The sequence below is a fragment of the Doryrhamphus excisus genome, chromosome 20, assembly GCF_030265055.1.
Source record: "Doryrhamphus excisus isolate RoL2022-K1 chromosome 20, RoL_Dexc_1.0, whole genome shotgun sequence".
Taxonomy (NCBI): Eukaryota; Metazoa; Chordata; class Actinopteri; order Syngnathiformes; family Syngnathidae; genus Doryrhamphus; species Doryrhamphus excisus.
Window position 1 is genome coordinate 15,134,573 of NC_080485.1, and position 26,440 is coordinate 15,161,012.

The window sequence follows — 26,440 nt, forward strand, 5'->3', positions numbered from 1 at the left end:
CAAAATACAAGTGTGGAATACCCGAGTTAACTGTATATTATGTACAAAAAGATAAAAGTACAGTATTATGTATGTACATATACTCCAATGTGTTAACAGCTTAAAATGAACTGAACATTTAAGTCAAACTAAAAGACAGCCGAAAACATTTGAACCACACTTTAACCTTGTTATTATATGATCAATGAAAGGTTGCGTTCAAAGACACCACATCCGTTTATGACAGCCCTATTTACAATATGACATACTTTCAATGCATGGGGCATCTTTGGATAAACTTTGAGTATTATTTATCTCCAACTACGCTCATTTTTTATTTTTTTAAATCAGATATCACAAATGGCTGCCACTCCTCCCACGGCAACATGAGAACGAGATTAGGAGCACAGACAGGAAACAGGAAGACGACACATGACTGAGCTCTGACAATCACACACTACAGGATGGACAGAGGTGCTAATAAACCTTTTCTATCAATGTATGACAAAAAAAAGGGGGGGGGGTGGGGGTTGTTATTGTGGCAAACATCTGGTGCCATACGCTAAAAGGAAGCCGCGCGGCCTATAAGTCCGTCAGCACCTTACACAAACAAAAATAGTGCGGGAAACAGCGCAGGAAAAAGGAGCTCTTTTGAGTCTCAAACAAAAGAGATCAACGCAGACAGGCACCACACCTTGGCAACGATGCGGCGCACAATCAAAGGAACCGGCGTCATCGCCGGAGTCCTGTTTTGAAAGGATATCTTAAAAAACATTTAAATATATATGTCATTATGGAACAATAATGGCCTTTGATATACGGCGTGTTGTCATTCGCACGTACTTATGGATGTTTGTTTCCCGCACGCGGCGTCCGCAGCGTTTCCTGTATTGAAAGACATATTATTTGTAGCTGATCAAATGCACGTTACTGTACAAACAAATTGTGTAACATGTCGACAGATGGGGGGGGGCGGCGTATAGAGAGGGGGGCTGTCTGCTGTAATTGCTTGAACGCATATTGATCGACTAGATTGTTACATGAATGACATCAAACACATTTTGCGGAATATTTTTTATTTTTTTATTTTTTTATCATGAGCTGACATGAATAGTGTGTGCCACATTTCATATGCCGGCCACCATGAATGAGCGTGGCTGAGAAGCTCCAGCAGAGGGGGCTGCTCACTGCAATCGCATGCTGATTAATTGAGTCTGATTCTCCCCATGCTGGGAACATAAGTTGTCCCACTCTGTAGGCCGCATGTCGGTATGCGGGTAAAGGTCACAGGGCTCCTTCCAAGTCACCTTTTCAGCGAGAGGTAGCCCTTCACATCACATTTGATGAATATAAAGAAACACGGATTTCCTGATTATGCCCCATCAAGCCTTTATCAAACTAGGTTATGTTCATTTTTATTAATTGTGCATGTTGCTCTCTAATTAGCTAATGAGAGACAAAAAGCAGGTTTCGAGCAGGAAAATGCAAATGACTCTTAGAAAATAGCACAAAAAAAGTAAATGGCAAGGCTGAGAATCATCCTTCATTGAAATGTCAGAGATAAATGGCTCAAATGTCACATCAATTAAAACGGGGGACAGTTAGTAGTTCATTAAAGAGGGAGCCATATTGCACCGTCGGGTACCGTTGCCAACCCTTACTATCTGGGGCAGACTGGCAGCGGGTCCAGATGGCACAGAAATCCTCACAGATTTCAAAATGGTCTCTGCAGGGGTGGCGTTCCCCCCCCCCCCCACCCCCACCCCCAAACCCTCACTCACCCTCCTCCCACCCTCGCCGCTGAGATGGGGTGTGGGCCACCGGCCCACCGCCGGGCCTGCACATTCCAAGCAGATCCGAAAAGCAGCACTCCAATGAAAATAAAGCTGCACACGGACAAAAGACATTTTTAAACAATGCAAGACGGATGCCGTGTACATAATGGCTGACATATTTGCTAAAAGTTAAATGTATGACTGCTTCAGGGGACGTAAGAAAAGTCCCTCCACTTTGAATGCCATAATAAAATGAGTGTGCACTGCCTTGCTGTGTTGTTTATGGTAGCATGCTTAAATTATTAGTTTGTAGCGCATGCATGCATGCATGCATTCACGCTGATATATATATTTTTTCATTCACAAGCATTATGCCCAGGACCCCCATAGACTTCAAGAGCTCACATGAGACCGGAGAAATGGATAAATGTCTTAGCTGTAAGTGGAAATATAACATGTCTAAAATGAATTTGGATACATGCATAATGATATTTCTTCTGTAAAACTATCAAGCAAATCAAATATCTAAATCATTACTATGACAGTGCGTACCGGGACCCCCACCCGCCTTGCAAGACGCCAAATCCCAACTTGAGACCCATTAGCCATATTCGATAAGCCTAGTGTTTGTCTCCTGGCAGTGGGAGGGCTTTAGAGTGTGTAGTGACCAATCACAGGGCGAGGACGGACTTTGCCTTTTGTGATTGGTCGCGCTCGGAGAAACAGGAAGAGAGACTCTCCAAGCGGGGAAGTGTGTGGCGTGGATTGCTACGCGTGGACTCAGCACGTCACCGCAAGGGTTTGTTTTACTGTGCTTAAACCCTGACGTTATTCGCGTTCTGAACATTCGTCGGTATGAATGTCTCGCTTGGCGCCACCGGCAAGGTACAAAGACTAGCATAGCATTCTCAGGGCGTCGACAACTCCAAGTCACGTGAAGCGTAAAACAAAGTAGGACACATGTTGCGTTCACTTGCCACCCGATTTGTCAACGCTACATTTGACCGCCAGCTCGTCTTAATGATGGACGAGCAGCATCGCGACACAAGCTGCCTTTTGTTTGCCGTGAAGAGATGGGTGAACAAACATGCATTAGTATTAGTCTGCTGCACGGCGAGCAAATGTGATGGCTTTATTTTTAATCAGAGTAGACTATTAGCAAGGACATAATTGCCAAAGTCCATTATTCTTGTTTTCTGTGGGGTCTATTAGCTGCTTGCTAAATGGCAGGCAGTCTGCTCGGTGCTTTATCCAAAGTGCACTGTAGTATTGTTTGCCTCAGAAAATGTTCTCGCCTTTTATTGTCAGTGCAGGCAAACCCCCTGCGAGAGCTGCTGGAAGAGTAGAAACAAGAAAGTTGAGGCACACACGCTGTTGTGATCACATACCATGACAGATATGTGTGTGTGTTTGTGTCAGAAGGGGGGGGCTCAATGAAGTAATGAATTCCTTCTTTATTTTGTAACATACTAAGCCATGCAATTAGAATCTACATGCAGAGGAGGTCAATCTCCATCCTCCTGCTATCCAAAATAATATCAAGTATTTGTTTAAAATACAATTTATTGTGTCATAATACAGGTGAGTTATGAAAGAAGTAATATGTGAGTTGTGAATTTCAGAAACTTTCTAAATGAAGCACGGAAAGGTCTCCTTGGTTAAAACTCCTTCAATCAATATGACCTTTATTTGTCATTACCCCCATCCTTCAAAAAAAAAAAAAAAAAAATCACATAACGTAGTCAATCATCTCCGCTTCCCCCCTCAAAGTAAAAATAAAAAAGGGAACTGCTGTCTGGTTATTGCCAGTATCCATCTCAGTCGTCAGAAAAGCTGCACGTTTTTGCTGTTGTTAAGGGCTGGAAACCCCGGAATCCCATCGGAGTTGCACCCTAAGGAACAAATTTAATGCTAGAAAAACATCCCGGCCATCAACCAAAAATGACGGATTGAAAATAATGTCGAGCTATCTTGGGAATCCCCCACCAGACAAGGGAACAGACTGCATTGTTTTTCTCATTTATGTGATATATAGAAGAGAAAGAGGGGGGAAAAAATGGGCGATTTATTGGTTAGATAGGCGTATTCTTTCCCATGCAGCCAAGAAATATTGGATTGTAATGTCGGGATCAAGCCACATCATGACACTGTTTGGAGGCAAGGTGTTCAAACATGTAAGCCATCATCTCGCCGGCGGCCCGCTAGCTTTCCAATAGATCACTCCATGCAAATGCGGCTGGGAAATAGTGGGAAGTCGCCACGTGAATATGTCCACGACGGAGGTGTAAATTGTACTTCCTTAGCAGGGCAAAGGAGATGAAGGAGCAGAAGGAGAGCCGCTGCACTCCAAAGACCATCTCCTTGCTGAGTCCCCTGGGGAAGATCCAAGTCAGCGGATGTGAGAATGGCGTGCACACCATCCAGATCCTAATGGATGTCGCACCTGCTGAAAGGTACTGTACAACAGCCGGCCTGCTGACGTGATAAACAAAGGTGTGAAATTTACAGGCAGACAGTATCCACTCTCCGTGATGGAGTGGCGCCATCCCTCATCGCGAGCAGGGTCCTTTTTGTCGATCCCAGAAGAAATATCCGGCAGAAAAGTTGGGCAAATATCATCCGAGGGCCGCTAGAATATCTTACAGTTGGGCTTGGAATTAGATTATCGGATATAGTGATATAAAGTATGTCATAACATGTCGAGTGTCATTAAAACAAGCTAAATGTTGGCACTGATCAAAGATCATCTATATACGGGGAGTTGGACCAGCTGCATAAACATAAACAGGTGGGGCCGGCGCTGTATTTCGTACCTGTGTACCTTCAGAGGGGTACGTGAGCAACTTAATCCACCTCGTATGTCACTATATGCACTAACCATCAATAATATAGAAAAATGCAACATAACAATGATTAGATTAGATTCAACTTTATTGTTATTGCTCATGTCACTGGTACAGGGCAACAATATAATAATATATAAAAATATATAATACATATTATATATATGCATTCATTCATTTTCTACCGCTTTTCCTCACGAGGGTCACGCGGGGTTGCTGGAGCCTATCCCAGCCGTCTTTGGGCGAGAGGCGGGGTACACCCTGGACTGGTGGCCAGCCAATCACAGGGCACATATAGACAAACAACCATTCACACTCACATTCATACCTATGGACAATTTGGAGTCGGCAATTAGCAACTAGCATGTTTTTGGAATGTCTAATTATTATTATATATATATATTATATATAATATAATGCATATATATAATATAATGCATAGCATGACCGAACCGGGATTTGTGTTTTTTTTTCAAATTAATTTCCATTTTCCATTTCAATTGATCAAAATTATTTTTTTTGCATTTTACACTAATTTCTTACCAGCATAGAATGTCTGCTTTTTGGGTTACCGAATAAAATAAATAAACGTGCTTCTCGTATTTTTTCCTCTCAGAACCCAGACGTGGTCATCGGGTATAGTGAAACATACCGTACGTTAAAAGCCGTGAACACAACATTGGGAAAAGCTACTCATCAAGCCCAAGTCGCACACAAAACCACATGAGCGTGCTAAACTAAGCTCAATCCCGCTACCTTCCGTTCCATTCATGCGCCATGTTTATGTCGGGAAAGGGCTGCCTAGTGTTTGTACCCGGCACGATTGAACCCTCCATTTATTCACATGAGCCCGAGTCACGAACACAAGCATGCTAAGCTAACCCCTGCTAGCTACAATTCATGACATTTTAGATAGACAGACTTCCTTTATTGTAATTGCACAAAAACACAGCAGTGAAATTGCCAACAAAATGTTGTTGCCTGGCTTTTATAATACCAGAGACAAAAGAAGATAAATAATAATAAATAATAATAATATAGAGAATTAACCTGTTTAGATTGGGAGGGCTGAATTTACACCCAAAATGACACCCCCCCCAAATACAGCTGCGGATTGTATTCATTATAACCCAAATCATTATTACCATATCTAACCATGTCTTTATATGCAGTACTTTTTCTATCCATTTTCACCAGAAATTGTTGTTTCATATCTTCCCCGTGATGGAGCGTCGCCATCCGTCATGACGAGCAGGGGCGTTTTTGTCGATCCCACAAGAAATATCCAGCGGAAAAGTTGGGCAAATATGAGCCGGCGCCAGAAATATGAGGGTTGCTAGAATATGTTACAGTTGGGCTCGGAATTAGATTTTCTGACGGCACACCCCGGCGATCCCCTTTCCGCTGCTCTATATTTGAAATTTCACCCAAGTAACCCGTTTATTACTCACGCGGGACTTGATTAGAGCCGGTGTCTACCGGGTCAGTAAAGGCCACGGGGGCGGGGAGGGGAGCTAACGGGGCAGGCCCGGCTTCCTGTTTATTTATGTTTTTCCTCCCACAAGTTGAGCGCCGCAGTAGTTTTGGAGTGTCGAGCGACAAAATGTAATTGCATTTCACGGCGCGGCCATCCCTCAAAATTGTCAGAACGTCGCCGGCCTTACTGAAGCGATGGAGACTGATTAAGCCCGGCGCTAATACGTAGTTCCGTCTTATTTCTTGCAGGTCCACCTCCCTACATCTCAGATTAGTTGTGATTAGATTGGAATTAAATATCCATGTATCGCAGATTCACATTTGATAACCTTGAATGGTTTGGGAAATGAAACCATTTTCAAATGCACCCAGATAGGAAGTTCTCCTTTTGAAAATCTACGTTTAAATTCTAATTTATGGAAACCCATTAATGACCTTGTATATTAGACCCCAACATGTGTTTCCTGACTGTCTGCCGCTGCCTCAAATTCATCAAGCAGTAAAAACATTCCACTTGTTCTTAATGAGTTGAAGTGAGGAAATTAATAATATGGAATTCTGATTATGGAAGATGTCCTATAACCATGCCCGGGCACCTTTCTCCCTGTCTCCTCGCGAACGGGGGTTTAATTTGTGTGTTCAGGTTCAGTAGGAATATGCAAATGAATGTAATGATTCGCACCACTAGATCATTTCTCAGTTTAATATCGTTTGCGACGTCGGTCATAAGTGACGCCCGATCACATTTAGCACCGTGTTCTCAAAGGTGTGATGTGGAAATTACGAAAGAAAATGTTTAGATTTCATCACACATCAAGGTCCACCATAGGACAAAAAAAAAACGATATTTTCTCACATTTAAAAATCGAATAAAACAAGACTTGAGATAAGCGAGTGATGACCTAATTGTGCAAACAGATGCGGACTGGAACTCGCTATTTGGAAAACCTAAGTCGCCGTTTATGCCTCATTTCAGCGCTAAGTGAGTACAGACTCGGAACACACGCAACAAGTGCTTGATATTTCGTAAGTAGTACGACACGTACACTACCGCTCAAAAGTTTGGGATCACTTGGCCTTTTCTTGGCAGTCCTGCTATGAAGTCCAGCATCCTGAAGTCGCTGCTTCACTGTTGATACTGACACAGTTGTGCATCGTTTTTGTGTCCTTGTTAGACCCAGTTTGTGCTGCTCTCTGAAGGGAGTAGTTAACAGCATGGTAAGAGATTTTAGTTTTAGTTTTTATATTTTTAGATGGCTTTTCTCATAATCTATTAGCCTTATAAAATGATGAACTTGGATTAGCAGCCATACCAGGAGATTGATGCAGAGGACTGACAGTTGTTGATAGTAGGCCTCTATGCAAAAATGTACATCCTTCTTTGAAAATCATCTCATTCATTTTAATTGTTTGTGAAATGGAAAAAATAGTTTGTGAAATGTGTTTTTTTGGGGGGGGTAAACAAAGAAGTTTGCAAGTGATCCCAAACCTTTGAGCGGCAGTGTAACTTGGCACACCAGTAGCGGTGCTGTTTTGCAACACGTCACTCTCTACATCAGCAGTGTCCAAAGTGTTTCCTTCAAGGACCTCATCCTAAAAAATAAAAAGACATAAAGGGACACTCTGATGTTTTCATATGGATATTGTTTTATTTCAGCAGAATCTTTTGAGAATAAATGTGTAAATTTGCGAGAAAAAAGTCGTAATTTTGATGTAAAAATGTAAATATCCTTTGATTTCAGCTTCTCAAAGGTGAATATTTATATAAGCAGACCTATTATGTTTGTGTTTTAGGCAAACAAAGATATTCACACACATCATTTTAGATTTATTTGAGAGTTTTGGGTGTCCTGGAGGGGTGATGGTGGGTCCCACAGCCAAACCAGTTGAGAACCGCTGTGATACACGACACAATACTTCCAGCAATATCTGTAAATCCTATACAGTAATCCCTAGTTGATGGCAGTTTATCGGTTCTAGACCCCGTCGTGATAAGTTAATTTCCATAAATGTAATTTCATAGTTCGAGCATAGAAAGCCTGTTTAGAATCTTCTAAATGTGTTTTCTTTTACTTTACTAGAGCCCTCTAGACATGGAATAACACCCCTACAGTTGCCTTTACACTCATATTAGCCAATATAGTAGCCATAATAAGACTTGTGTATGTTGCTGTAAATGTCGTGTTTCCTTTGGGATTTAAGTGGCGGACAGGAAGTGACGCCGGAGTTTTAGCTTGGTGCGGGTTTTGGCCACAACGGTCGCCAAAGGTTTTAAGGTGGATTATTGTACCTGTTGTGAGATCATTCAGACCTGAAATACCGTTTTTTAACATGCCGTCAGTCTAACTGGCACACAGCTGCAGATACCTGCTGGAGAAGAGCTCACGGCGTCTCACCGCTGCAGCGTGGGGGAATCCCACCCCTCTGCGTCACCGTTGGGAGGATTGGCGGTGAAGCTAATTCACCTCGTTTCCGATGCGGCGGCGAGTTGGAAACGAACCAAGTTGTGTCGGACTTTGAATGCACCACAAAGGCAGATAAAGTGACAAAATATGGGCTTATCTTCCCGGGCCGGCTTTCCATGTAGATCTCACAAAAGCCCGGGTGTAGCTTTAATAGCGTGGATCAGCCATTTCCATTGATTTATTTATGACATACTAAACAAGGCTCTTTTCAGCTCTGTGTTGCCGGCTTAGCGAGTCAGGCTGATAAATGATCTCCCAGGCCGTATTTTGGATAAGGGAAATATGCATAGCGTGAAGATATGCGAGGGCGGTAAAAGCGTATATTGTTGTTTTTTCCCCGCTGTTGAATTTGCCCGAGCAGCAGGAAAAGCATTTGTGGCATTGATAGATAGTTATTGATAAGCGCCATTATAGCCACATAAACGCCCTTGAAGTATTGCTTACGCACCATGACCGTCAGCTCTTTCTAATAGAAACGTCTCAAGCCCCTTTTGCTTCCTAACTGATCTTCGCAACATTTCCTGAAATCAACCTCCTCTGCCAGTCTTAACGACAGCCCTGAAGGCACCATCAGATGAACAAATTCATTACATCTCCAACAACCCCAGTTGGGGCCCCGACGCAGCAGCCTTCTGCTAACCAGCCCCCCCCCCCCACTTTCCCGTCTTTAGCATGGCCACACTGAAAAAAAAAAAAAAGAATGCTTCCTATTTAGTTTACAGGATATTAGCCGTGTCTGAAATATAACCCTGCTTGAGTCTTTCACACAGACGTATAACACCGAGGAAATCAGTCTGATCTTTTTTTTTTTTTTTTTTTATTAGGGTGAAAAATGAGGAAAAAAAGGGCCGGACTTTTGCCCCGAGACATTTTGTGAGCATATTATTTTACAATGCTTTGATCAATTTGTCTGTCAAGCGGGCTGAGATGTGAGGAGAGGCGAGGGGAGACGGAGGAGGAGGGGGCGGGAAAAGCAATTTAGCTTGTGAGGTCCTCAATAGAAATGTACTAGAGGAGCCTGTGTATGACATGTTGCATTAGAACCTGAGTAGCCTTTATTGCCTGATAATGTCGCCAGGCAATGCCCGTATCAATCACCCTTAAACACGGCCTCTATGATGTGTTTTCACCACAAGGAGAGGAAAGTCACGCATGGAGCATTTCTGCAAAAATAATTGATTTAATTCCGAGCTGAGGGATTTCTTTTAACAGCTTGAATTTTTTTTTTTTTATTAAAAAAACACAAAATGTGCTAGAAGCTAAAACTGTTCTGAACATGCTCCTATAGAAAATGATAATTAATTTTACATGGATAAACATTCAGCCTCATTTGCATATAGATATAAACAATATATTTGTGCATCGGAATTCCCAGCACACCCGAATCACATGATCCCCCGAAAATCCTGAGTGGCTCACGCCAAAAAGATCTGATCATTGTACTTTCCACATCCATGGATCTAGAGTACAGTCTCTGCGGATTCACTGATGGTGGTCAGAGCTGGAACCAATTAATCGTGATAAGCAACGTAATGCTGTATATGTCATTTATTTTATTGGATAATTATTGCCATATTAATAACATACACCAAGCAGATGCTCACACCCTGAAAAGTGAATTTCTGCAAAGTAGGATTGCTTACTTATGAATGGAATATTATGTTTTTGCCACATTAGAGCCCTCCAGACATAAAACAACACCCCTATAGTCACCTTTACATTCGTACTTCCCAATGCAGTAGATCTAATAAGAGAAAATAAGAATTCTAAATGTGTCATGTAAGGGGAATTGAGCGGCGGAACAGACAGGAAGTGATGTCGCCGAGTTAAGTTTAAGCTAAGGGTGGATTACGCACATTACTGCCACCGAGTGACCAGAGTAGAGTACTACATATGTTCACATTTTGTGTTTTCACAATTAATATGCCATTCATATGATTGACAATGCTTCATGTAGGCAAAAAAAAAATACGTAGTACATTTGTAAATATGCATACATTCATACTTTTTTTTGTGAAAAAAAAATTCATTAGACATTGTTTCCTATTTTTGTATTTTCTGGAAGGCAACATAGTCGTGTTGGACTTTTATAACAATTTTTACTAACAGCATTGAAATATTGTGTTTTAAAAAAAAAGTGCTAGAAGCTAAAAACTGCTCCGATGAAGCTCCTATAGGAAATTGCATTTAATTTAACACGGATAAACATTCAGCCTCATTTGCATATAGATATAAACAATATATTTGTGCGTCTGCATTCCCAGCACACCCGGGTCACATGATCCGCCTAAAATCCTGAGTGGCTCACACCAAAAAAAAAAAAAAAAAAAAAAGATCATTGTACTTTCCAGGCCACAAATCCGCCTTTCCACCCCCCCCCAGCCCCCACCCCGCTCCTCTGACACAAAGCCACATAAATCTGCGTCTGATTTTTCACATTGCTCATTGTTTTTAGTTAATGATTTTCATCTGTTTGTTGTTGCTGTGATAGCGGGGAAACGCACCATATGCTCTGGCAAAAGACAAATGATTAGCAAATGAAATTCCGGACAGCTGTCTGACTGAAAGCGTTTGGTTGATAGCATTCTGCTACCATAATTAGCTTAAGCTTTGGGTTAATTAACTTTCTACCTGGATATGCATAATAATGGCATCCTGCAGAATGCCAAGCAGCTTCCCCCGTATATCAGCAGCGTGCGAGGGCTGGCTTTTCTTTTTTTTTTTTTTTTTGTTATTATTATTTAGGAGTTCCACGGCATATTTCAATTTCAAGGGGCGATTTAGCATCGTCAAATATTGTAGATTTTCCTCTCCCAGCCAGATAATTCTGAAACAATAGGGGTGTATTATGTGGCAGAAATGCCATTTCTGAATGTAATTAAAGAGGATGAAAGCAATCACCGATTTTTAAACGCTTTTGTCTCGCGCCCGGCCCTACTTGTTAAAAAATACCCATCAAGAGGAGAAAAGAAGCAGGAGAACCCCCAAGTCCTTATATAAGAGGCCTTTGAGACTGAAGTGAAGTACAACAGTAATTAGTCTTTTGTATGAATTTGCCGGCCATGCTCACGATTAGTTAAGCATATGAGAGGACTGCATTGCTCTTAAGCAGGAGGGTGTTAAAGTCTATTTATCACCAGTTATCCTCACAGCTTTCCATTATCACCGGCAACACTGGAAGGGGGCCCCGAGAAGCACCCTAATTGTTCCGAGGCGGAGTGTTTTTGTGTCAAAGCCGTCACCCGGCTCGCATTTGGCATTCATACGCAGCCAGGCATTCTCCCGTCTACGCGGCCCCAATGCCCAAGCTGTCACAACAGCTTTTTACACGCTACCGGCGCTGGTGTGAAATATCAGAGGTGATGCATTTATCGTTTTTCTCACACCCGTGTAGTGTTGTGAATCAATGTCCCGCTTCACGCTGAATAGTACTATGCTAAATGCGCTCCCTGTTTGGCCGCCTGTTTACATCATGTGCTCACACACCGGGAGGAAACATATCAACAACGTATGCTATGCTTTTTTTTTTTCTTTCTTTTTTTTTTTTTTTTGCCCCTACTCCTCCTCTCTCTAGCTCAGCGCGGTCATAATTACTAGGGGTGGAACGGTGCATGCGTTCGTAATCTGAGTCGTCACGTTGTGTACCGACTTCCCACGCGGCCCATCGTCTGTGCAGCTAGCGATAGCGCCAGAGCTTGAAAATTCTCTTTTGTTATTGAAGTTTCCTGTTTGGGAACTAGACCGGGGACACTGGAACTATGACCTCATTCATTCATTGAATGTCTTCGGGCAAGAGGCGGGGTACACCCTGGACTGGTGGCCAGCCAATCACAGGGCACATATGTATAGACAAACAACCATTCACACTCACATTCATACCTATGGACAATTTGGAGTCGCTAATTAACCTAGCATGTTTTTGGAATGTGGGAGGAAACCAGAGTATAGCGTAGAAAACACAGAAAAGTTATCTACAATACTGTTTTTACCACTATTAGAGCCCTCTAGACAAGCACTAACACCCCTATAGTCAGCTTTACACTCGTATTACATGAAAACTTACACATTAGCTTTAGGAATGCCTAATGCTAACATTACTGAGTACTACATATCATTTATTTTTCAATAGTCACAAAACAATGATCATTCATTCACTCATTTTCTGCCGCTTATCCTCACGAGGGTCGCAAGGGTGCTGGAGCCTATCCCAGCTATCTTCGGGCGAGAGGCGGGGTACACCCTGGACTGGTGGCCAGCCAATCACAGGGCACATATAGACAAACAACCATTCACACTCACATTCATACCTATGGACAATTTGGAGTGGCCGATTAACCTAGCATGTTTTTGGAATGTGGGAGGAAACCGGAGTACCCGGAGAAAACCCACAGACATGCAAACTCCACACAGAGATGGCCGAGGGTGGGATTGAACTCGGGTCTCCTTGCTGTGAGGTCTGTGCTAACCACTAGACCGCCGTGCAGCCCACAATCCCAACATAAACGAGGTGATGATGCAACTCCACTCTAATGCAATACACCTCAGAGCAATTTTAAGCCTTAAAAACGACCACAAGGTGGCAGAAGAGCTCGGCAGGGATCGTGTGGACGCTAAAAACACACACGACAGGATGGACGAGGTTAAGGAGCATGGAGGAGTGTGGCGTGCAAAAGGTTACGCATTGTAGGGACATTTGCACACACTCAGTTTGTAAATCAATAATTTTGATGGAAAAAACAATTTTTTGTGTTGTTTCTTGGTATAGTTGTTTATATACTTGAGCTGTCACAAAAGCAAAAACATACTTGGGTCAAAGTGAAAGTTATGTATGAAATGTATCTTTTCCCTTTTTAGTCGGGAACTGATATTTTCCGGAAACTTATGTATGTTCTACTGCTGATTACTAAGGAACAGCAAAAGGTAGATGAAAGACAGGAGGGTAATCTATCCTTTGCTAGCTTCCATGTGGATATAGCCATAGGATACAATATTCCGTGTGCCTTGAACGATCAGTCAAAATCGTCTTAAAATGTCCGGCGTTGGCTACGTTTGTTGCCGTTTGAGATCGCATCATGAGCCTCGAACAGTCGCCATACTCGAGTCAAGTGTGTCCTTCAAATGTCGGGTTAAATTAAAGCTTTTTAACACGGCAAACAGGATTGTTTTGGGTTTATGAAGTACGAGCCACAAGTTATTGGCATTTTATTATTTTACTTTAACATTATATCATTTTTATATATGACTATTGATTTGATAGTGTTGATTATTTTATTTATTTTTATTTTTTTATTTTATTTTATTTTGTTTGATCCCCTGGGTGACCCCTAATGTGTCCTTAACACCAAGCGGCATTAGACGTCTATAAATAAAGGGGTTACATTTTGTAACTTTAACTGCTTTGTCATACCAGCAGAGATCTGGTGGGACGCTCAATGAAACCATCAGACGGCAGGCCGAGGGAATTTTTTTTTTTTTTTTTTTTTTTTTTTTTTGAAGGGGTCTCCCAAGAAAGGGCGATGAATAATTCATAGCCTAATGATATTCAGATCATTTTTGTTCTATTTTGCGGCGGCGGGCTGTGAATATTGTTTTGCATGTTGTGAAGTGTAGTACTCAGCTGTGTATTCATTAAGGTGCTGCTCCCACTGGCCCCTGGACCCATCTGTGCTCTATGTTTATGCCTCCCTCTCCCGGGACATTCCCAATCAGGCTCCGTGTGCCACTTCCTGTGCACAGCAACACCTGTGTAACGCTACCTGTGCACCCCCACCCCCAAACAAGACACTGGCGTTGGAAAATCCTGCAAATGTTGTGCTTTTCCGAAAGGCAACCTCCAGGGTGAAGTTGTTGCTAAAAGCAACTCCATGCACTTTTTTTTTTGTTTTTTTTACCCGTGCAGAAGTTTTTCGAGCGGTTGAGCTAGTTTGTTTTGCAACTTGATTGGATTCTATATCTTCAACATGCAGCAGTGCGCTGCGCGGCGTGCAACATTTAGACTTTTTAGCTCATAATTTTGACTTTCTATCTCTGAATTTTTACTTTCTATCTCATAATTTTGACTTATCTCAAAATGAAACACTTTTTAATCTTGTAATTGGGATTTTTTAAATCTTGTAATTTTGACTTTTTAATCTTGTAATTTTGACTTTAATCTTGTAATTTTGACTTTTTAATCTTGTAATTTTGACTTTTTAATCTTGTAATTTTGACTTTTTATCTCGTTATTTTGACTTTTTATCTCGTTATTTTGACTTTTTATCTCCTCATGACTTTCTATCTCATAATTTTGACTTTCTGTCTTATAATTTTGACTTTCTTATCTCAAAATGTCGACTTTTTAATCTTGAAATTTTGACTTTTTATCTCAAAATGTCGACTTTTTAATCTTGAAATTTTGACTTTTTATCTCGTTATTTCAACTTTTTATCTTGTTATTTTGACTTTTTATCTCATTATGACTTTCTATCTCATAATTTAAACTTTTTATCTTGTAATGTCATTATTTCGACTTTTCATATCAGAATTTTGACTTTTTATCTCGTAATTTTGACTTTTTATCTAGTTATTTCGACTTTTTATCCTGTTTTTTTGCTTTTTATCTCGGAATTTCGACTTTTTATCTCATTATTTCAACTTACCATTGGGATATTTTTTTTTTTCAGTGGCGGAAATGGGCTGTATAAATGTCTGTATAAATTATAAATTATTATAAAATTATTCTTATACTTTAGATTCCGCAAAGCAGCCCGCCTTGGAGAGGGCTTGAGCTCCATGAGGTGGTCACCTGAAACGGTGGGCCCTGTGGGTCCTGTCAGCGTTACTTAGTGGGATTTCTTGCCTTATTAACGGGCTTGTGTGTGTCAAGCTTTTGGCCAGTACTGTATTATATATCGGCATGGAGGACAAGCACATGTCAATAAAAGGGAATTAAATATGAAGACAGCACAAACTAAAATAGACATTTTATAAAATGAAACATTCAGGGCATTGAGTACTATACAGGAGGGACAAGTGCATTCATGGAAGTGTATCAGATATCAACATTGTACACAAAACATTTTAAAGCAACTCCAAGCACTTTGTTTTTTTTTTTTACCCGTGCAGAAGTTTTTCCCCGACACGAGCGGTTGAGCTAGTTTGTTTTGCAACTTGATTGGATTCTATATCTGCAACATGCAGCAGTGCGCGGCGTGCGACATGCTAAGGCAATATGCGCACAGACGATTTCGCCCCGACATCTCGGAGAGGAGTACGAGTCAATTATGCCCAAGTGTTGTTCTTGCTTATCTTCCTGCGGCACCAAACAAGGATTTAGTCAAGGATTTAGGGGTGAGGGGGCGGCGGTGGGGATCATGGTAAGCGGTTCACAACAAAACACTCAAAACTCCTGGGAGCGGGCACTGATTTAAAAATAAATTACAGAAGACGAAGCGCTAACACTCAAGGGCCCTCAGCAGTGCTGGCGTACACAGGTGAAGATTAGCCTCCTCGCTAATCAGAGGAACAAGGCAGTAATTTGCTCTCAACACAGACAGTAATTAGGACTTGGTGACACTGGATTCCCATAATGCCTTTGTGCTTGACGTGGTCAAGTTTTGACAGAGGCTATCCATGCAGGGTCACTGTCCCCCCCTCTCCCTACTCTGTCCCCCTCGCCTTCCACCATCAGAACCGCACTCCTCCCTTCCACAAAGTCTCTGGGCCCTCTTCAGTGGAGCCTCTAAAAGGTCCCCGCAGTTACAGGGGATCCCTAATGTACTTTATGCCTCCCTCGCTGGCTCCTTACCATTCGGGTAATTGGAATCTCTTACTGTGGCACTTGAGAATAGGGGCTAAAAATGCGATTTGAAACTGCTCAGTAGTCTGTTGTAGATAAACATTGCTGCTTCGGGGTAGCGGATACGCTACATAATGGAGTAAGAGTTAAGGCTGCGGTATTACATGCCTTCACTGACTCCTGTGGCTCGCCAGCTGGGAGAACGCCTAATTGTTGTGTGCTTTGTTGCCTCCCTTGCACCTGCCGCCACCGCCGCCACCGCCGCCACCGCCGCCACCGCCGCCACCGCCGCCACCGCCGCCACTTCCTTTTATGCATGGGCTCCGCTCCGTGGTGGTCACTTGCTAATAGGACCGCTCGGATATCTAGAGAGCCGTTTATCCGGCCCTGTTGTTGTTTTTTGTTGTCTTTTTTTTCCTTGCACGCCCACCGAGGATGACGGGAGAGTATTTCTTGCCCGCCCGCCCGCCACTCGGAAAGCTCTCGACTTTTAATGCCACAGCAGCAGCGAGATCGGCATCTGAGCGGTCCCTCAAATGGCTGAACGAGCCGCATCGAGCGAGTGGCTTACAATTGTATCACAGCCTCCGCTTCGGAGAGCGTCAGCATCTTGACATTCATAGAGACATGCTGTATTTCAGACACCCTTCCCCCCCACGCCCGCCCCCACTCCCCACTCCTCCTCCTTCTCCGCCGTCATTTTAGGCTTTTTTCATGCTCTCTTGAGTCCTTGACGTCTCCGAGTTAAGTATGTGCCGTTATAAGGCCGGGGAAAATATTGGACGGCGCTTGGCCTTTTCTATTTCATCCCCCTGACCCGCCATGTTACCCATGATCGGTGAAGGAGAACCCTGGCAGGCTGTGTCAAAAGTGACAGCCGATCGAGTCAGGATGAGCGCCATCACGCTTCACAGGATGGAGGCATGAGTTTCGAGTTTTTTTTTTTTCCAACCCCCCCCCCACCCTCTTTTTTGTGTGTGTGTGTGCGCGGTACACCATTACACCCTTGGCCAGATTCCTTTCAATTAGATGTTGTGGTTAACCTGTTTGCACTTGATAGAAAAAGTCTTAGTGAAGACTCGTGCAAGCAGAGATACAGACTAGCACATTTAAAGGCACCCCCCCCCTCTCTCTCTCCCAACGCCCCCGCCCTTTTGTCTACTTTGATTGTTTCCTGCTGGATGAATAAAATAACCTCCAATATTATACAAATGCACAATTCATTCTTTATATTAGGAAATAGGCAGCGCTCCAAATGACTCCCACTTTGCACGGCAATGATTTATGGTAATTGGAAATTGATTGTGACAGGAGCACAATATTAGAAATTTTCTGGAATCACAATCTGCTATCAAGGGAAATATTCTTTTTAGTGCAGCGGCATCCTGGCTAGGTCTGAATTATTTGTTATTACCTGTGATGGAATAAAAATATGATAACTAGCCGCAAGACTTGTAGAGATGGAGATGTTTTTCTTTGTCCGAGGGAAAATTGTGGAGTAGCACTTTGGAAGCAATTACCGTATTTCAGTGGCTGTAAAAAAAAAATGTTTCCTGTTACCTTTTAAGCACAGTTTGCATTGGGGCAACACGTGTAAAAGTATCATAAAAACAAAAAGGACTCATCTAGAGATTCCTACGTGCAGGCTAGTTAGCCATTGGGAAAGCTGGAGAAAGAAATTTCAGGAAAAGTACAGGTACAGTACAGGCTCAAACACCTTCTCATTCATTACGTTGTATTTATTTTCATTATTTACATTGTAGACCCTTAAAACTATGAATGAACACGTGGGATTATGTACTGAACAACAAAGTGAAAGTCAAATGTATGGAAGCCCATTTCCGCCAATGAAAAAAAAATATTTAATGGTAAATAGAAATTACGAGATAAGAAAGTTGAAATTATGAGCTAAAAAGTAAAAATTTTGAGATAAAAAAGTGGAAATGATGAGATAGCAACTGCTGGCTAGACAGTTGTGAACAGCCACATCCCTTTTATTATTTTCGATGCCTCAAAATTATTTCCAGTGTGCGTTTGCTTAGTACAATTCCATGTGAACTCACCAGCAAATGAAGTATTTCATAATTTGTAAATGTAAATGTAAATTACTTAAAGTACTCCTCAGTGTACTCACAATCCATGTCTGAACAGGAGAGAAGAGCTGCTGCTGTGACTCTTCTACTAAGCTAGCTCATTATTTACACTTTTTATCTTGTTGTTATGACTTTCTACCTCATTATTATGACTTTCTATCTCCTAATTTTGACTTTCTTATCTCAAAATTTTGACTTTTTATCTTGTAATTTCCACTTTTTATCTCGTTATTTCGACATTTTATCTTGTTATTTTGACTTTTTATCTCATTATTATGACTATCTCATAATTTTGACTTTCTTATCTCAAAATTTCGACTTTTTAATCTTGTAATTTCCATCTTTAATCTCACAATTTCAACTTTTTATCTCATTGTTTCAACTTTTTATCTCGTCATTTCGACTTTTTATCTCATTATTATGACTTTCTATCTCATAATTTCGGCTTTATCTGAAAATTTTGACTTTTTATCTCGTTATTTCAACTTTTTATCACGTAATTACGACTTTTTATCTCATCATTTCGACTTTTTTTGTCGTTATTTAGACTTTTTATCTAGTTATTTTGACTCCCTATGTCATAGTTTTGACTTTCTTATATAATAATTTTGACTTTTTATCTCAGAATTTTGACTTTTTATCTCATTATTTTGACTTTTTATCATGTTATTTTGACTTTTTATCTCAGAATTTTGACTTTTTATCTTACTTGGGCTTTTTATCTCAATTTCAACTTTTTATTTCAGAATTTCAACTTTTTATCTCATTATTTTGACTTACCATTGGGATCATTTTTTTTTTCAGTGGCGGAAACGGGCTTCCATACAAATGACTGTATAAACTATGTCTTATATTTTAGATTCCTCAAAGCAGCAGGAGACCCTTGGTGTTCTCTCAGCGAGCTCCATGAGGTGGTCACCTGAAACGGTGGGCCCTGTGGGCCCTGTCAACGTTACTTAGTGGGATTTCTTGCCTTATTAATGGCCTTGTGTGTGTCAAGCTTTTGGCCAGTACTGTATTATATATCGGCATGGAGGACAAGCACATGTCAATAAAAGGGAATTAAATACGAAGACAGCACAAACTAAAATAGACATTTCACAAAATGAAACATTCAGGGCATTGAGTACTATACAGGAGGGACAACTGCATTCATGGAAGTGTATCAGATATCAACATTGTACACAAAAAAGCCAGACTTTCTTTGTGAACATTTTAAATACTCTATCACATTTGCTCTTTACCGTCATGGCTCTCAGTGTTAACATGTGATGTCAAAACGATACAGAATTAGACGTTTGATTAATATCTCCACTATCGGTGCATGGAGGGCAAGGTGAGGAGCGGAGCGGGACAGCTGGCTGTGTCGATGTCAATAACACTGAATAAAATATGCATGTTGAATCATTTATGTATTTTCTCACCAAAACGAAGCCAGCCTTACTGTAGTGTCTTGCAGCGGCGACGATGCAAAGCATTCTATACGTTCAGTCAGCGATGTTCACAGGCTAACGTACGAGTCGCGGAGGACAGCGGAGACGTTGATGCACATCTCCACTGCCCTGGCGCTCTTTAGAAACAATCCCCCATCGCACCTGGAGGTGACAGACTTCATCTCAACTGCCACCCCCCCCCCCCCCCCCGTATTTATTTATTTATCCTCGTGTTGTTTACCAGCCATAACGTGCTGCATCGCATTAACTTTTACCACTCGTCAATGTTGTATCACTGACGGCAGCTGGGAAAGCAAAGCGCATCCACGACCAAGAACAAAAGCCACGCGGGGGCACGGTGGGGGGGGGTGAATTAGCAACAGTGACAAGTCTGAAGTGCGAGCCGCGGGGGGTCAAAGGTGATGCGCCTTAAGCAAAGGTGCGCTAGCCTTTGTCCGCCAGATTGTAAGGGCCTGCGGGTCCAACAGGAACATTTCCACACACAATATCCCCGAGCTGTCAGTGTGCAGCGGCTGGAACATCCTCTCAGAGAGAAACGGGGGTAGAGGATGAGGTGGGGGGGGTTACAGAGAGGTGGCCTGGAGATCCTTGCAAGGAAGAAAAGAGAAAGAGTGTGGGGGGGGGTGTCAGGGTGGCGAGGCAAAAGAGCTGGAGTGGGAGGATGGAGAACCGCTGAGGTGGGTGGGGGGGGTCTAGAAAGGAGAGACAATGACAAGTAGGGGCTGGCTGGGCGCTCACCCGTGCCGACTGGAGATTGCCATGAGGCTCGGCCATTGTTTGTGCGGGGGTCTCGGTGCGGGACCCCGCCGGTGGCTCTCCTGGCTGTGCGGCACTTCCTGCTAGAAAGCGGCGTGTGGAAAACGAGAGGAGTTACACCTCTGACTGTATTTACACCCGCCGCCAAACGCCACCCAGGAGACTTTTCATCTCACGGCCACAAACTAGCCGGCAGAGACGCACCATCACACATCAATTACTAGAAAGCCGCTACTAGAGTGCAGATACATCTGAATGTTTTCCAGTGGAATATCTCAAGTCCGATACCTTGCTTCTCAATTTGACCTCAGCTAGCATCAAAGAATCAACCCTGGGCTCAAACTTCTTTTGCCTTTCTTGCATGTCACTTACCGCACGTCGTTCGAAAACCTCAGTTTAGCGAGCATCACAGGATTAGCTCGCATTTTTGCGACCCGCTGGGAACCGTCCCTGAAGTTGCACAGGTAATGAAATGAGCGCCTTTTTTTTTCATTGCAAATGATGCGCCGCTGTCATGTGACACATCAGCAAGACCTGGAGGGTGCCTCATAAGAACCCCGAGGGTTCAGCGAGCACAGTGGTGCTCAATTATTTTCTCTCATGGCCCCCCTTTAGGGGACTGGATGTGTGTTTTTTTTTCATCCCATACTATTGACAACTTGCAGTATTTATTTATCTGGACAAACCACTGTTTGAGTTGCTGGCAGCATAAAGACAAGACAGACCTGACAACCTTGACAAAATGTAGACCTTTATTTACTTTTCTGCATGCGGATGGATGGATGGATGATGGATAGATGAATGGATGGATGCATGGATGGATGGATGGATGCTTGGATGGACAGACAGATGGGTGGACGGTTGAATGCATGGATGGATGGATGAATGCATGGATGGATGGATGCATGGACGGATGGATGGATGCATGGATGGATGAATGCATGGATGGATGGATGCATGGACGGATGGATGTATGCATGGATGGATGGATGCATGGACGGATGGATGGATGGATGCATGGATGGATGGATGCATGGGCGGATGGATGGATGGATGGATGCTTGGATGGCCGGACAGATGGGTGGACGGATGAATGGACGGTTGAATGCATGGATGGATGCATGGATGGATAGATGGATGGATGGATGATGGACGGATGGATGAATGCATGGATGGATGGATGCATGGATGGACGGATGGATGGATGGACGAATGGATGTATGCATGGATGGATGGATGTATGCATGGGCGGATGGATGGATGCATGGATGGATGGATGCATGGGCGGATGGATGGATGCATGGATGGATGGATGCTTGGATGGCCGGACAGATGGGTGGACGGATGAATGGACGGTTGAATGCATGGATGGATGGATGGATGAATGGATGGTTGAATGCATGGATGGATGCATGGATGGATAGATGGATGGATGGATGATGGACGGATGGATGAATGCATGGATGGATGGATGCATGGATGGACGGATGGATGGATGGACGAATGGATGTATGCATGGATGGATGGATGGATGCATGGGCGGATGGATGGATGGATGGATGCATGGATGGATGGATGGATGCATGGATGGATGGACTTCCTTTATTGTCATTGCACAATAACACAACAGTGAAATTGCCAACGAAATGTCGTTGCCTGGCTCCCGTATAATAATAAATAATAATAATCTCACTGTGGAGAATAAATAGATGACATCAAATATGAACAGCAATGTACAGCATAAACAGTAATTTGTACAAATAATTTTGAATAAATAATAATTCAAATAATAAACTAAAATTACATAAAATAATTGCACTAAATAAGACCACAATATTCGATATTTCACTTAGAACTGTGCAATGAAAATATACCAAAGACGAACATGACTAAAATATTGTTCAGTTTTACTTAAAATAAACAAGTCATACATTGTTAGATGCATGTTAGATATTTTTGTGTAATTTTTGACCCCCCCGGAATGGATCCGCGACCTGCCAGTTTAGAGAGGCCGCTCTAAGCCCGTGTCCCAGGGCCCCCCAAAGTTTCATGCAAATTGCTTTCATATTTTTATGTGTAATCCCGCTAATAGCATTAAAAGCCTTGGCGGAGGTAATAAGATGCCGCCGATGTCGTCCCCAGCAGAAGTGTAAAGACACTTTGGAGCTGGCGTTGTCACGGGGCGCTTGCTTTGTGTTTAACAAAGTAAATGTCTATTATTAATACTGTACAGGATAAGCCAATTTTGAAAGAGGGGCACTTAAATGCTGCTATTATTTATTTATAAGCGCTGCACACCAGTTAATGGAATCGGCGGACCCGCTTCAAGATCCGCATCACAGCTTGAGGTCCATTTTGCCGTAATGCACATGCTAAGAGAGGACCTTCCCAGTAGGGTCTTTAAGTGTCAAATATGGGTCAGTCTGCTCGCGTTGACCTAGGGGGTGGTCAGCGGCCGAGAGAAATTCGGCTGTTAAGCCATGCCAACTCAACCGTCGGCAAATTCCTCCAAGCGTCTTCTCGTGCTAAGATGCGCGTCCAAGTGCGCCGCTTTGCCTCGCCAGCGCGGCTCTGGCCAAAAAAAATCCATTTACGCTTGTCGTGAACTCTCAACCAGACCCGAGCAGAGTTGAAACTCTTGTTAACGCGCAGCTGCAAGACCCCCGCACCCCCACTACCACCACCCCCAAGAAATGACTCCACTTCCTTAATGTTGTTAAACTGTTAGCGCAGGGCCTCTTTGGCCTGACAATGTTTTCTTTTAGACTTCATCATGCTCGACTATGGTGGCTGCACTTCAAGGTTGGGCCACACTTGGGCTGCTCTTTTAAAAATACTTTGTTTTACTCGTGTTTTTCCTCCTCGTTGCTTGTAAAAACGTCTGTACTTACTTTTATACCCATTTTATAAACAATACGTCCACATGTAGACATGCTGAAGCAACACATGGCACTAGGGTTGGCATGGGCCGTCCACCACGTTAATAGAGGTGAATTTCCATCATTCTCCATACTGTAAAAACAAAAAAAAGACCGACATAAAGTCACTCCTTTACTGAAAAACGATAGTATCCATGTTTAAATGAGGAGTTTTTCTCTTTCCGAATGACCTTTCCGAAAACAATGGTATCCATGGAAAGGAATAATCCAATCTTTTGTTTACATGCGCCACTATAATCCAACAGAATAGTCAATGGGGCATGCCCAGTAAAACGTAAACATCAACATCACGTGATACCGACTTCCCCAAGTTTTTCTTTCACTTGTTGGAATAACTCCGTATTGCCGTTTTTTTGGTCTGTCCAGTCTTGATATTTAGTTTGGATCAAAAACTAAATTTGCTGGAGCCTATCCCAGCTGTCTTCAGGCAAGAGGCAGAGTACACCCTGGACTGATTGGCCAGCCAATCACAGGGCACATATAGACAAACAACCATTCATACTCACATTCATACCTATGGACAATTTGGAGTCGCTAATTAAACTAGCATGTTTTTGGAATGTGGGAGGAAACCGGAGTACCTGGAGTAAACCCACGCATGCACGGGGAGAACATGCAAACTCGGCTCTCCTAGCTGTGAGGTCTGCGCGCTAACCACCCGACCGCCGTGCAACCAAGTTTTTGTTCTTTTCAATTGTATTTTTAAAATGTTCTGCTAAGAAAAACAACCACAGTCCGCAGTTTGGACACCCATGGACACCCTCACTTACACTCAACTTTGATGGCAAGTAGGGGGCATAAACAGGCGTCTACTGCCCATATGAATAAGTATTATCAAGTTTTGTTATCAATATTAACAGCAAAAGAAGCTAATGTTGCAGACGCGGCGTCCATCATCCTGCACCTTGGCTTCTTTTTTCTGTTCCACCTGAAGCAGAGTGACAGGAGAGCTGTGGAATTCTATTCAAACACAATTTTGATTTCACGCTGCAAATTATGTCATGGCGTGTGACGCCCCCCTCTTCCTCCGTCCCCCTCATGGGCATCCGTTTACACCCTAGTGGCGTATTTCAGCTCATTCTCAACCAGCATTGCCGTATTGTGATTGCAGGAGCGGCGAGCCCCCCCTGAGCTGCTGCGTGGTCAACGGAGGCCCGGCGGAAACCGGCCCCGAGTTGCGACGCTGCGTGGAATGGCTCCAGGCGTACTTCAACCAGCCGAGGAGCGCCGAGACTCTCCTCCTGCCGCCGCCGCCCGCCTTTCACCACCCCGCCCTGAGCGCAGGTCTGCCACGGATAAATATTTGCAGAGCCGTGACTGGGATCGGCCTTTCACTCTTAATTGTCAGTTACATCACTTACACTCACTGGCGCTGTGTTTCTAATGAAGTATTTTATAGCGGCGAGCGAGAGCGCCAGCCGCGGCCGGAGAACACAACACAGAGCTGTAACTTGGTTCAGTAATCTGCGGCGGCTCTTACCACGCGTGTTAGTCTTGGCAAGCTTTTCCATGATTCTTGGCACATTCTTTGCAACTGATCGAATTCCACTCTTGACATTTTCAGACAGGAAACTTGCTTTTTTTTTTTTTTTCCTTTCCTTCTTCTTCCCTCGCGCGCTTTCTTTTTTTAATGAGAACATGTGAATGGTGGTAAAAGTTTGAATGAGCTTATTGTTGGCACCGGCAGCCACCTCGCCTCCGAAAAAATGGACAATTAGTGTCCTTTCACACCGTGTTGTGTGGCTGCTGAGTGAATGATGCAAGGCGCTAAATATAACCCCCCCCCCCCCCCCAAAAAAAAAAAACTCAATAGATGAAGTCGTTTCTGTAGAAATGTTGCTGAACGCTGACGTCGAAATAGCCTCTACATGTGTTTAGCTATTCAAAGACTGAGAATCGAACCATCAGCCTTTGGGTTGGAAGATGGCCATATCACCCTGCGGTTTTTAGCATCATAAAATATTGAATGTAAACATGCAGACTGTTGAAATGTATAAATACGTTAAATGGCAGACAACCACTTCTCTTCACAACTCTTCACTCGCTAAATGTACTGCAAAAAAGGTCAGTAAGGATAATTCATAATGCCGCCTACAGAGAACATACTAACTCCTTATTTCTAAAATCACAAATACTTCAACTTGCTGATTTAGTTCATCTTCAAACAGCTAAAATAATGCATCAGGCTAAAAATAACCAATTTGCTAAAAATGTCATCCAATACTTTTCTTACAATACTTAGAGATATATGATCTCAGGGAAGAACTAAATTTGAAACACTTACACGACCGCTCAAAAGTTTGGGATCACTTGCAAATGTCTTTGTTTACCAAAGAAAAACACATTTTCATGCATTTCACAAACATTTTTATCCATTTCACAAACAATTAAAATCTAGATTGTACATTTTTGTATAGAGGCCTACTATCAACAACTGTCAGTCCTCTGCATCAATCTCCTGGTATGGCTGCTAATCCAAGTTCATCATTTTATAAGGCTAATAGATTATTAGAAAAGCCATCTAAAAATCTAAAAACTAAAACTAAAATCTCTTACCATGCTGTTAACTACTCCCTTCAGAGAGCAGCACAAACTGGGTCTAACAAGGACACAAAAACACCGCAGACAAATATCTGAGAGTGTGTTTAAGACAAAGACCGGCGACTTCGGGATGCTGGACTTCATAGCAGGACTGCCAAGAAAAAGCCATATCTCAGACTGGCCCAAAAAAAATTCCAAGTGATCCCAAACTTTTGAGCGGTAGTGTATATGCTAGGACTACGTTAAAAAAGCCATAGCATTTCAGTATGTGGAATCAAACTATGGAACGGATTGAGTAAGGAAATCAAACAATGCACCACGATGAACGAATTCAAGAAACGA

General features: G+C 42.7%; 1 protein-coding gene across 17 annotated transcripts in view; it reads left to right on the forward strand.

Annotated features, from left to right (window-relative positions):
* Positions 1–26,440, forward strand: part of mgmt (O-6-methylguanine-DNA methyltransferase) — a 269,091-nt gene that overhangs the window by 95,786 nt on the left and 146,865 nt on the right. For 8 of the 17 annotated variants that reach the window (XM_058058117.1, XM_058058119.1, XM_058058109.1 and 5 more), the window contains 3 exons: positions 331–453; positions 4,061–4,207; positions 24,669–24,841. In XM_058058117.1, coding sequence (XP_057914100.1) covers positions 4,071–4,207; positions 24,669–24,841 — 310 coding nt within the window. In that variant the 5' untranslated portion in view covers positions 331–453; positions 4,061–4,070. Of the gene's footprint in view, positions 1–330; positions 454–2,443; positions 2,554–2,595; positions 2,640–4,057; positions 4,208–24,668; positions 24,842–26,440 lie in introns of those variants that run through there. The other 9 variants (XM_058058125.1, XM_058058123.1, XM_058058124.1 and 6 more) reach the window with 6 other exon arrangements.